This window comes from Pimephales promelas, chromosome 13 (genome assembly GCF_988280905.1).
Source record: "Pimephales promelas chromosome 13, fPimPro1.hap1.1, whole genome shotgun sequence".
In the NCBI taxonomy this organism is placed as follows: Eukaryota; Metazoa; Chordata; class Actinopteri; order Cypriniformes; family Leuciscidae; genus Pimephales; species Pimephales promelas.
The window spans coordinates 32,180,224-32,194,643 of NC_142781.1; the positions used below are offsets into that span (position 1 = coordinate 32,180,224).

General features: G+C 35.5%; 2 protein-coding genes across 6 annotated transcripts in view; both read right to left on the reverse strand.

Annotated features, from left to right (window-relative positions):
• The window catches only part of dnmt3aa (DNA methyltransferase 3 alpha a), a 43,725-nt gene extending 32,717 nt beyond the window's left edge, over window positions 1–11,008 (reverse strand). The window contains exons 1-4 of one of the 2 annotated variants that reach the window (XM_039648122.2): window positions 10,877–11,007; window positions 10,555–10,781; window positions 8,294–8,472; window positions 273–380 (exon numbers count right to left, since the gene is read on the reverse strand). In XM_039648122.2, the coding sequence (XP_039504056.2) occupies window positions 273–380; window positions 8,294–8,404 (219 nt within the window). In that variant the 5' untranslated portion in view covers window positions 8,405–8,472; window positions 10,555–10,781; window positions 10,877–11,007. Of the gene's footprint in view, window positions 1–272; window positions 381–8,293; window positions 8,473–10,554; window positions 10,782–10,876 lie in introns of both variants that reach the window. The other variant, XM_089118896.1, reaches the window with a different exon arrangement.
• Window positions 11,009–12,909: 1,901 nt separating this feature from the next.
• Window positions 12,910–14,420, reverse strand: part of dtnba (dystrobrevin, beta a) — a 29,037-nt gene continuing 27,526 nt past the window's right edge. For all 4 annotated transcript variants that reach the window (XM_039648028.2, XM_039648027.2, XM_039648030.2 and 1 more), the window contains 2 exons: window positions 14,254–14,284; window positions 12,910–14,165 (listed from right to left, as the gene is read on the reverse strand). In XM_039648028.2, the coding sequence (XP_039503962.2) occupies window positions 14,280–14,284 (5 nt within the window). In that variant the 3' untranslated portion in view covers window positions 12,910–14,165; window positions 14,254–14,279. The remainder of the gene's footprint in view (window positions 14,166–14,253; window positions 14,285–14,420) is intronic.

A 14,420-nucleotide genomic window follows, 5' to 3' on the forward strand; every position in this document is an offset into this window, starting at 1 on the left:
TTGGAATGACATGAGGGTGAGTAAATGATGACAGAATTGTAATTTTTGGGTGAACTGTCCCTTTAAATCAACACCACCAGGGCTGGAGCTGGAGTCTCATGCAGTATTTGATCAGCTGCTCGTTTTTCAGTCATGGCTCACAGACATTCAAATCAGCTCACTGAATCACTGCCATTCAGAAGACAAGGCGATGAGCATGCAGCTTTATCCACAAAACACACGTTGTGTTAATGTTGAGTGCCAGAGTTGTGCATATGTGCACATGTACTCACTCCTGGTGTTTTGCGTTTTCGAGCGGGTCGTCCGACTCTTCGTGTTGGTGTGTCCGTCACTCTGTCTTCATGTGTGACCTCACACACTTCCTGTTCTGCCTCTGGACTCTAAAACAAACAAACACACAAACACGTCAGCACTTCAACAAACACACTCTCTCTCTCTCTCTCTCACACACACATGCAAACACAAACTCTTTCTTTCTCTTTCGTCATTAACACTGGCTCAAAAATTGCTTTATACTTTGAGATGATATTCTCTATAAAATATATTTTTACACAAATATTGAGTATCAGCAACAATGTCGTCCACTGTCATTATTATTTTTATTTATTATTTTAATATAAATTAAAATAAGTTGCTATTTCATAACATTACACTTTTTAACATTTTATTCAATTAAATAAAATAATATTATAGAAAAAAAATGATATATATATATATATATATATATATATATATATATATATATATATATATATATATTAGGAAACAAAATATTATTTTATGAAAAAAAAATATATAATACAATTAATTAAAAAGTAATAAAATGAAATAACAAAAAAAGTAATATTAAGGACATTGATTCATATTAATAAAAATACTTTTAAGGACTTAATATAAATATTTTTAGAGGATTCACACACTCACACACACACACGATCCGTCTGGACTCTCTCAGTGGGATCCAGTCAGATGAGAGAGAGAGAGAGAGAGAGAGAGAGAGAGAGATGCAGCGGTTACTAAGGTGAAAACTGCTTAGCAACTGTCTCCAGGAGGTCATGATGCTGCTCTCCAGAACAAAACCATGAGGTCATTTCCCTGGCAACAATCCCGGCAACCATGTGCCCACTAATGTTATTTATCCACTAGTCCTTTCACACACAATCATGAAACCACAACACACACTGTGCAGATATAATTCATGAACTCTCCTGTCTCTCTCATAAATTGTTCTGTCGTAACCACTGAAACAACATGAAGTTTGATCAGTCCCCAAAGGTCAAGGGTCACCAGGGGAGTGTTTCTACAAATGAGTGAATGGATGTAAATAGTCATTAAACATTTACCTCAAGTCCATCAGAGATATGAAAACCCCAAACCATCCACCAGTAAACATGATGTGAACTCTCACTCGGTGTTGCTTCATATTAGACCAATCAAAGACTTCAGCCTCAATCAAAACTAGGGAATAACTGTTTTCATGTCTGAAATCATTTCTTTTGTACTTATAATGTTACAAAAGTGTTTTTATTATAGACAGACAGATAGATAAGATAGAGAGACAGACGGATGGATGGATGGATCCATAGATAAAGATAATAAATGATGGATAGATAAACAGATGGATGAATGATGGATAGATATATAAACAGAAGGATGAATGATGGATAGATATATAAACAGATGTATAATAGATAAGCAGATGGATAGATACAGATGTATGTATGATGGATAGATATATAAACAGAAGGATGAATGATGGATAGATATATAAACAGATGGATAAATGATGGATAGAGAAACAGATGAATGACTAGATTGATAAATGGATGTATAATAGATATATAAACAGATGTATAATAGATAAGCAGATGGATAGATACAGATGTATGAATGATGGATAGATAAACAGATGGATGAATAATGGATAGATAGATAAACAGATGGATGAATGATGGATAGAGAAACAGATGGATGACTAGATTGATAAATAGATGTATAATAGATAGATAAGCAGATGGATAGATAAACAGATGTATGAATGATGGATAGATAAACAGATGGACAAATGATAGATAGATAAACAGATGTATGAATGATGGATAGAGAAACAGATGGATGACTAGATTGATAAACAGATATATAATAGATAGATAAGATGGATAGATAAACAGATGTATGAATGATGGATAGATAGATAAACAGATGGACAAATGATAGATAGATAAACGGATGTATGAATGATAGATAGATAAACAGATAGATGAATGATGTATAGATAAACAGATGTATGAATGATAGATAGATAAACAGATGTATGAATGATGGATAGATAAACAGATGTATGAATGATGGATAGATAAACAGATGTATGAATGATAGATAGATAAACGGATGTATGAATGATAGATAGATAAACGGATGTATGAATGATGGATAGATAAACAGATGTATGAATGATGGATAGATAAACGGATGTATGAATGATAGATAGATAAACGGATGTATGAATGATGGATAGATAAACGGATGTATGAATGATAGATAGATAAACGGATGTATGAATGATAGATAGATAAACGGATGTATGAATGATAGATAGATAAACAGATGTATGAATGATGGATATATAAACAGATGGATGAATGATGGATAGATAAACAGATGTATGAATGATAGATAGATAAACGGATGTATGAATGATAGATAGATAAACAGATGTATGAATGATGGATAGATAAACGGATGTATGAATGATAGATAGATAAACGGATGTATGAATGATAGATAGATAAACGGATGTATGAATGATAGATAGATAAACAGATGTATGAATGATGGATATATAAACAGATGGATGAATGATGGATAGATAAACAGATGTATGAATGATGGATAGATAAACGGATGTATGAATGATAGATAGATAAACGGATGTATGAATGATGGATAGATAAACGGATGTATGAATGATAGATAGATAAACGGATGTATGAATGATGGATAGATAAACAGATGTATGAATGATGGATAGATAAACGGATGTATGAATGATAGATAGATAAACGGATGTATGAATGATGGATAGATAAACGGATGTATGAATGATAGATAGATAAACGGATGTATGAATGATGGATAGATAAACAGATAGATGAATGATGGATAGATAAACAGATGTATGAATGATGGATATATAAACAGATGGATGAATGATGGATAGATAAACAGATGTATGAATGATGGATAGATAAACGGATGTATGAATGATAGATAGATAAACGGATGTATGAATGATGGATAGATAAACGGATGTATGAATGATAGATAGATAAACAGATAGATGAATGATGGATAGATAAACGGATGTATGAATGATAGATAGATAAACGGATGTATGAATGATAGATAGATAAACGGATGTATGAATGATGGATAGATAAACGGATGTATGAATGATGGATATATAAACAGATGTATGAATGATGGATATATAAACAGATGGATGAATGATGGATAGATAAACGGATGTATGAATGATAGATAGATAAACGGATGTATGAATGATAGATAGATAAACAGATGTATGAATGATGGATAGATAAACAGATGTATGAATGATGGATAGATAAACAGATGTATGAATGATGGATATATAAACAGATGGATGAATGATGGATAGATAAACGGATGTATGAATGATGGATATATAAACAGATGGATGAATGATGGATAGATAAACGGATGTATGAATGATAGATAGATAAACGGATGTATGAATGATAGATAGATAAACGGATGTATGAATGATAGATAGATAAACAGATAGATGAATGATGGATAGATAAACAGATGTATGAATGATAGATAGATAAACGGATGTATGAATGATAGATAGATAAACAGATGTATGAATGATAGATAGATAAACGGATGTATGAATGATAGATAGATAAACAGATAGATGAATGATGGATAGATAAACGGATGTATGAATGATAGATAGATAAACGGATGTATGAATGATAGATAGATAAACAGATGTATGAATGATAGATAGATAAACAGATGTATGAATGATGGATAGATAAACAGATGTATGAATGATGGATAGATAAACAGATGGATGAATGATGGATATATAAACAGATGGATGAATGATGGATAGATAAACGGATGTATGAATGATAGATAGATAAACGGATGTATGAATGATAGATAGATATATAAACAAATGGATGAATGATGGATAGAGAAACAGATAGATGAATGATGGATATATAAACAGATAGATGAATGATGGATAGATAAACGGATGTATGAATGATAGATAGATAAACGGATGTATGAATGATAGATAGATAAACGGATGTATGAATGATGGATAGATAAACAGATAGATGAATGATGGATAGATAAACAGATGGATGAATGATGGATATATAAACAGATGGATGAATGATGGATAGATAAACAGATGGATGAATGATGGATATATAAACAGATGGATGAATGATGGATAGACAGATAAACAGATGTACAATAGATAAATTGAACACTTGTATCATGAGATGATCTTATATAATGTGCTGTACTTCATCTCATGAGATATCACTGAAATAGATCATAATTACCAACAGCATGATTTAACAAAACAAAACAAAATGTGGTATTAATTGCACTAATAGAATAATAAGTTACAATTGTTGCTTGTATTATTAGAGCACTACAGTATAAAGCACATGACAGTATAGTAGAATATTACATCAGATCATCAGAGCACAGGAGACATTTTGTGTCTGGTTTTGTCATCTCCAGATTATTTCGGTCATCAGCGGGTTATTTTGGGCCACAGCTGTTGCCAAGCAACGAGACTGGGCAGAGAACAGGAGGAAGTTCCCCGGTGGAACGAGTCTGTTGGGTCCTGCACCCCCCTCTCCCTCTCTCTCTCTCTCTCTCACTCACTCTCCAGTATAGGGTCCAATTCTCACAATTAACTAGTTGCTTATTAGAAATAGAATGCAGACTACTAGGATATTGGCTGTTTATTAGTAAAGCACATATTAATATCTTACTCAGCATGACAATATTCTACATCCCTTAATCCACCCAATACTAACTATTAATAAGCAGGAATTAGGCGTTAATTGAGGTAGAAGTCGTAATTAAATTAGTTAGTTAATAGTGAGAATTGATCCCTAAACTAAAGTGTGACCAGATAAAGCATATCGAGGACATACACTGAATGTTAGTGCGCTCCTACACTTTTAAACGGGTCGATTTCCTCTGCCAAAGCAAACACAATCTGATCGCTGCCATAAATACTATATCAGCCAATAAATACCTTCCGCCGGGTTCACAGAGGACATCTGAATGAGCAAAGCTATAAAATACACCACAAACACCACACACACACACACACACCCATGATCTCAAACACAACTTTTGCTCTGTTTAAGATCGATTACTAAAGCTCTAGTAACTGATTCACCTGTTCAACAGACCAAAGTTAATGAAAACAGGACAGAACACCAGTTCTCACAAACTCACTGTTGTCTAAATTTAGGTGTAGACCGACTACACAAAATACAATTTCACCTTCAACGTGACATTAAAGTCTAGCACACGCCTCACCTCACATGACTCCAAGACACATGAATCAGCTAGGCAAGGCTTTCTGACCACTGTAAGGCCAGCAAACATAAACTACTGAGACCCCAACAGCTGAATTAAAAACAGGCCATTAAACTGTTCAAGGAGCAAAGCGGGAAAACGAAGAGCGTTCCTACACGCCCACAGTCGTAACCTCAATGACACTGCAGTGGTGCTCTCCAGATTCCTGAGGTCAGTGGGACTGTTACATCTCTGATGGCTCCCAGGTTAATGTTCATCAGTGATTTTAATGAGTTTCCCTAATCATTTATGTGCTTATTTCGCCTACTGATTCCAAAGATGGGCCATTTCAGTTATAGACTAACTCAGGGGTGAGATTTCATTAGTTTTTGGATCTGTTAGTTCTGTGGTATAACAATAGAAAATGCTATAATAACTTCAAGTTTAAGCAATAACATTACATTATTCCAACTACAATTACATACTTGCCTTACAACTTAAGGTACGGCTGTAGTAATATATGAGTTGAGTAACATATTTTGTCAATATATCTTATCAGCTTTTGACGCTTTTAGGCTAAAAACAATCATGCAAGCACAGATGTAATGGATATAAATTGTGCAAAGTGTGATCTGAAAAATAACTGTAAATAAACACTATGCTAATTTTGGTATCAGCTTGAGGCAATGGTGACATTTGGTTTGAAATTTTTTTTCGCGAGCATTAAAATAGTACATTCTTTATGGAATGAAATTTGGACGTACTACATTCGCCATGTTGTCACTGTCACGTGACCTACAGCGTCAGTTGTGTTGCTTCACTGCCATTCATAAATCCACACCTGTGGCCTTATGGGAATAATAACGCGTACAGTTGATGTGCACTTCATTAACTCGCCGAAAGCAGTGGGTTCACATACTGTTTTTCGCCTACTATATAGTATGGAAGTAGGCGAGACTGTGTAGCTACAGGTAGTATGTTAGTGCTAATTAGCTATTAGCAATCGTGATGCTCTGGAAAAAGTTGGCCATCTAATTTACTTAAAGGGTTCGCTAGTTCACCCAAAAATGAAAATTCTGTCATCATTTACTCATCCTCAAGTTGTTCCAAAATTTTTTCGTTCATATTCGTAACAGAAATTAACATATTTTTAATGAAATCTGAGAGCTTTCTGTCCCTCCATTGACAGTTAATCAAGTACAACTTTGTAGCTTCAAAAAGTTCATAAAGAGAACGTAAACATTCATCAACTCACACAACACTAAACGGAAGCTCAATCGTGGTCGCTTGACGTGCGAGAACCAACAAGGTTCATTCTCACGTTACGCATCACGATTGATCTTCCGCAAAGAGGTTTGTTCTTGCGCGTCAAGCAAGTTCGGTTGAGCTTCTGTTTATGCTCGCTGATCAATGATTATATGTGAATAAAAGCCTAAAATAAAAAGATTTTCATGTGTTATGAAGATGAGCGAAAGTCTTATGGGTTTGGTGACAGATGATGACAGAATTTACATTTTTTGGGTGAACCCTTTAACTACTTTCAAGCATCATTAACACCGCATCAACTCGTATGGAAGCTGGTTTCCGCCACAGAATTAAACATTTTAAAAGATAATTGTGAATTTTTATCTCACAATATCTCACAAGTTCACATCTAATTCAGAATTCTGAGAAAATATCTGTGATTTATATCTTGCAAATGTTTTATCTCTCGCCATTGTGACCTTATTTCTCACAATGACGAGTTCATATCTCTCAATTCTGAGAAAACAGAATTGCGCGATAAACTTGCAATTGCGCGTTATATTCTGAATTTCGAGAAATAAAGTCAAAATTGCAAATGCGCAATTCTGACTTTTTTCTCACAGTTGCAAATTTCTATCTCGCAATTATCCGAATTGTGAGCTATAAAAACTCGCAATTGTAAGTAATAAAGTCCAACTCTAAGGGAAAACGGAATGACTTTTCTTCTCAGAATTGCGAGTTTATATCTCTCAATTCTGAATTAGATGTAAACTCGCAAATTGCAAGAAAAAAACGTCAGAATTGTGAGATCTAAACTCGCCTTTTTATTTTGTGGAGGAAAAAAGCTTCCATAAAAACAATTTTTTTACAGTCTATGGTTATAATAAGCAAACGCTTTGTTGATTATAAGGGACCATCCTCGTTTTGTCCCTTCTACATGCGATAAAAGCTGCAACATAACATTTTGGAAGGAAGTGAGCCTAATTTAATTTATTTATAGGCTATAAACTAATAAAAGATATAGCCTAATAGTAACTTTTACACCGAAATGAGAAAGCATTTTCTCATCCGTTATGAATAGAGACAATCATGTTCGTTCCTTTAAAAATATTTCCAGGCGTCGTTTAGTTCAGCCTACTAAACATCATATGATGTCATTGTCGTATGACTAGACAAAAGTATAACGATCCGTCATAATTAACTAAATCGGATTAACAAACGTAGTAAGAGCGCGTTTCGTTGTTTATAACTGGAGCGAACTATTGTTGTCTTTTATACCGCATAGACTTGTGTTTTACTGCCTGGTTTTTCTTCTCGGTTTATGGCCGTGCCTCCTGGAGGCTTCCGCACGGATCCCCCGCGCACGCACGCACGCACACACGCACACACAGAAAAACAGATCAGACTAGTGACGAAATAAGTAGCCTTTCTCTCTTACCGTTTTATTCGTCGCTGCGTCACAGTCCAGGTCGAGAGGCATGATGAAACAAAAACACACTAAAGGCCTGATCGATGCATTTGAAATCAACGCAAAAGAAATAAAAGACATTAAAATGTTGAGAGACTTTTGTGGCGATGAAACTGATCCACCTTCAGACCATCAAATCCTTCTTCTCCCTGCAAAACCAAACACAACAAACACCGTATTAATTTCTGAGGTGGAAATGATATTTACACACAAATAGAGTATGATTGTATGAAATATTTGTCAGGTTAGGTCAATAAAAGCGGCATATCTTATAACAGCACAAGTGGAGACGTGTGTCTATAATGTCGGTAAATGTCGGACAGTCGGTAAAAAATATATAATTTGTGTCCACAGAAGACAAACAGCAGCCAGTTTGTGGTTTAATGTGGAGTCAGTAACATGGCGGGTGTTTGAATCTCTGCCAGTCGGACGCGTCGCGTCAAAACGCGCGTGACGCTCTGAGGGAAAAACGTCGACGCGCTCTCATTTATATTGACACACAATCTCATTCAAAAACATCTGATATATGAGCAGTGAGATGAGGAGCTTTTACTGATGAAGAGCGAAATTACTTTCCTGTAATCTTCTAAAATTTGGAAAACACAAAACTGGCATAACAACATTGTGAATCCAAAATGGGATTATTAAATTAAACAGGATTCGCTCTTTATCAGTAGCCTACACACTCTTTTATTTGACTGCTTGACGTTTTCTGATGTTGTGTCGATGACTTTCACAACAAAGTGTTTTCAACAGACTCATATTTAGACTGTCTGTCAACACTAGATTGAGGAAATCTTTAAAATAAATATTATTAATAACTAACATTAGGCCACATAGTAATGCTTGACAAATCATTAGCTGACAGAAGTCAGTTAATATCATAAAATGTAAATATACATCACTGTGAAAAAAATGCTGGGTTGTTTCAACTCATTTTTGGGTGAAATATGGACAAATCTTGGTTAAAATTGTATTCAATGTTTGTACTCAATGGTTGGTTTTGCCCATATTTGACATGTAACACACATAAATGTTGGTTTCTTTTTGTAGCCAAATAATCTTTTTTTGATAACTGGGCCTACATTGTGACCTTTGCTAGATTTGATTAATTAATGACAAACAACTTAAGTATTTTTAAACACACAATGAACCATTGGGAAAAGGAAATTCAGCCTCAACATAGATCTATCCGACACACAATAGGGCGTTTCTGGTGTTAAACAATGAGTAAGTGGAACAAATCAAAGGCCTGTGTACAATCATAAATGTTTTTACACAATTAAACGTTCTTTGCCACAAACTTCAGGTTCAGCACAGCATCAAAAACATGATAGCCTATTTCATTCTTTGGAGACTATATACACACAAACTTGTCGTTTCTTTGCATCAGGGGTTATAAAGCACCAGTATAATCCATTTTAATGAAACTGTTAGACTATTGAGGAACTTTAACAGGTTCTCCTTACTGTAAAATCTTTTTGGTTTTGAATTTTTAAGATGCATGACTGTGTGAACAAAACTGAGACCTGATTGGCTCACAGTCCAGACAGTCACTGAAACTCAAGACACCTGACACAGGTGTGAACAGGCCTTCATGAATAACCACAAAAAAAGCTTTTTCATTGCTGTCAATTAATGATAGAGCCATGATGAGCTTTAATATAGCCGACTAATAGGTCAGATAGGTTAGAGCTTTCAATTTATCTTAATATAAGCTTTATGATTTTTTTTTAAATAGCCTATACAACAACATCAAAAACCACTGAGTAAAACAATATTACTAAAGGCTAATATCTGCACAAATATAATAATCCTGAAAGAGGCCTCGCATAATTAACATCTCAAGATCAAGCAGAACAGCTTTGTCTTCCTTTTTAAACTTCATTTCACACATAAAAGGAAGAGTCTAAGTTGTGCTAAAGTCAAAGTTATTGATTAATAATGTATTAAATGCTGATGATCATGTAACGCCGGTTGACAGACTTCTGCTCGCGTCATTCCCACATTCAGTTCCCTAAACTGCGAAATGAACTGAATTAACATGTCAAATGAACTAAAGCGTGCGGATAGAAGATAAGCTATTTTTAAGCAGCAGCTGCTGGATTTTAAAACGCACATCTGCGCAGATCTGAAATCATCATCTTCACCACCACCACCTTCTTCATCGTCATCATCATCATCCTCATATGTCGGACAGATCTCGGTGAGTGTGTGTGTCTGTGATTTACCCGTTTCGCCATGAAACCCCGGGCCTGAACCCCCCGGTGGTCGCGAACTGCCCGTCTTCCCTCCGCGTCTCTCCCCGTCCTGACCCTCCCCGGCACCGGCCTTCTCCTCTCCGGTCTCCGGCGTCTCGGGCTCTCAGACGCCGCAGAGGCCCGTCAGCGGGAAGGAGTTCGCTGGGTCCTAGAGACCGTCTCGTTGGGTCGCAGTGACGTCACAGTCCTCACACACACTAATGAGATCGATAAAATGCGAGATTTAAATCATTTTAAATTTGTTTAATCATCTGACATAGCTTGGTAAATCATGTCTGTGTATTTTTCTTACGTTGGTTACTACAGCCTGGTTTCCCAGTACATTCGGCTCACAATGAGGGGAACACCGCAGGGTCAGTCAAGGTCCCTTATGCTGGTGATTACAGGGAATATATCCCATTCCCAATATTATATTTCTGCAATACTGGAGGCTTAAGTTTTAGGACCGCAGCTCATAAAATGAAACAAATCAGATTAAATATTTCAACAGCTATGTTTAGGGTTACGGGTTGGTTATGAAAATGTAGCCTATCACTTACATGTACAATTAAATGATTCCCAACAAATAATAATATAAATACAGAATTGTAAGAGCTATAAAATGCTTTAAACTGCCACTAAATTAAATTATAAGAAATAATAATATAAATAGGCTACAGAATTGTAGGTGCTATGAAATAGTGCTAAAATGGTATAAACTGCCAAATACACACACACACACACACACACACACACACACACACACACACACACACACACACACACACACACACACACACACACACACACACATAGTTTCAGGAGTACATTTCCACTAAATTAAATTCTAAGAAATATAATATAAATACAGAATTGTAGGTGCTATAAAATAGTGATAAAATGGTATAAACTGCCAAATACATAAAAATAGTGTCCTGGAAATGTACTCCTGAAACTTAAACTCCTTATACTCCTGAAACTCCTTATATATATATATATATATATATATATATATATATATATATATATATATATATATATTTGTATCAAAAAATAAATAAATAAAAAGTAAGGGATTACTTGGAAAAATTACTTCTGATGTAATTTCAGTGAATACTGTATAGACAACAATTCTGTATAAAACCATGCCACGATCAAAATGGCTTAAATCACCTTTCTTTCCCATTCTGACATTCAGTTTGGAGTTCAGGAGATTTTCTTGACCAGGACCACATCCCTAAATGCATTGAAGCAACTGCCATGTGATTGGTTGATTACATAATTGCATTAATGAGAAATTAAACAGGTGTTCCTAATAATCCTTTAGGTGAGAGTATATTTAAAACAGTGATTACCATTCAAAAGGCTGTGTGTGTGTGTGTGTATATGTATATATATATATATATATATGAAGAGTTCAGATGCAAAAGCCTCTAAATGCCATTTGAAATTTTCTTCTTTAATGATGATTTTTATCAAACTTGTATATTTAAGTTCAGTAATTTCACTTAAATAACAATTAATAGGTAATTTTCATTGCCATTTAAGTGACATCACTGAACTTAAATATACAAGCTTGATAAAAATGATCATTCTAGAAGAAAATTTCAAATGGCACTTAGAGGCTTTTGCATCTGAACTCTTCATATATATATATATATATATATATATATATATATGTACACACACAATTTTTTTTTTTATGGGACATGTGATAATGTAACAGTACTACAGCATAAGAGACAGCCACAGACAGTGAGGGATCGTGTCCTTGAGTGAATCCATGCACCGTCTAACTCTGTTACACACACAGATTTCCCTCAGAGTACGTCTGTTCAAGCTGCTCTCATTAAAATTCACACCACGTCACGCCAGCTCACGCTGGCAGTGCACAGAGACCGTTCGACTGTCTCTCTCTCTCTCTCTCTGTCTGTCACACAGGTACTCAGAGAGAGGAGTTTACAGCTCTCATCTCGAAACACACTTATAGGACTAAAAGTGCTGAGAAACTCATGTAAATACTCATGGCATTCTGACATACACAGTCCCATCACCAGCAAAGTACCTGTTTTAGTGCACAGAAGTGTAAATGGGGCCACAATCGCTGAGAGCATCATATTACCCAGAATGCTTTGGGCCTGTATGGGACCTGAAGGAAAACCAAGCATACAAAATTAAAGAAACAAATAGAAAGTTAAAGAGAGAACATTTTCAGATAGAAATAAACTACTCCAGTCAAAGCTTTTTTTTAAATAATATTTATTCTGAAAACAACAAAACATCACATGTGTGAATCAGGGCTTCATTCCAGACCTATTTCTGTAAAATTAGCTTTTTAAAAATTCATATGAAAGAGTTGTTCGGTGGAAATAGCGAAACACTACGGCTACCGGCACCGTAATGATAATCTCGGCCAAACCAGACAGTTTTCACAGAGGAGCTCTTGACCCGAAGGGCACAGGAAGTGATGTCATGAAGCCCCATGTACTGCAGGTAGAATCACACGACGAAGAGGACCATCAACAAACGGGTCCATGAATGAATTTGGCGCGAAATACAACAGCATTTTTTTTTTATAAGAGTAAATAAGATGGAAAACTTCAAAAACACAAAATCAACATGTCATTTTTGGCAGGTATTCAATAATAAAACGAAATGAAGGCATCATTATGATTCACATTCCAGCTATGCACAAACACACACGACTATTAGAGGCAAACATACCACACAAATACACACACACCTCCAGAAAAACACACAGCAGGTCAGACGTGTGTGTGTGTGCATATGTTTGTAGGTAAAGAAATGTTTGTTCACAGGATATATAGGCCAAAAACGATAACAATAATGGGTAAAACTCTCCAGTAAAAGGAGCACAGTAAGTAATCTGCCTCTTTATCAAAGTACCTGTTTAAAAATCTATAAAACTAAATCATTCTGATCTTAAATATACATAAACGCTGAATCGGAAATCTGAAATCGATTATTTGAAATTACCAAAATATTTCCTCAAATGTACATTGAAAGGCTTCCGAAATGCTGTTTGTCTAATGAAAATAAATAAAAAAAGTGAACCAAAAATAAATTACAGTACAGCTCGACCCTTTAGTTCCTTTAGAACGTCGTTTTTACGCCATTTGCAGCAACTGCGTCCTCGAAATCAACATGGCCACACCCACATCCCACAAACCACACCCACATACCTCAGCCAGCCAATCATCAACTCATCATGCTTGTCCTTCAATCATGAATCACATTCCATTGCGTTCCGTTCCATTCCGTTTCCACCTCGGTCCATTCTGTCCCGTTCTCGATAGTCTTCGGGTGCATCGGTTTTTCAAAAGCTTTCAAACTCACAAACTAACAAAATCAGCTACAAAATTCAAAAAATGAGAATAACTAGTCAAACTAGCAGTCTGCAACATAAACCCCTTAAATCTGCATCACAAAAACAAAAAAGAGGAGTTAAAAACATGTTCCTTCTCAAGCAATCCACATCCCAGCCAAATCCCTGAACTCTCTCTGATTGGCTGAGCATGGGTTCAAAAGTCATTGTCTTTGTGGTGATGTCAGCAGGAAGTGTTTGCACGGTGACGCCACACCTGAAAAAAAGATCAAATAAAATATTCAAAGTGAACAAAGAAGCCCACCTATTACAGTATCCAATATCCTATACTGTGTGATACTCACGTGACACTGCTTGCTTCATATTTGGCTTAACCTGAGGGGAAAAAACACAAACTTGTCATTTTAAAATCAAAGACTTATAATACTGAACGCTTAAAGAAGTAGTTCACTTTTAAAAAAAACTTTTGCTGATAATTTACTCACCCCCATGTCATCCAAGATGTCAAAGT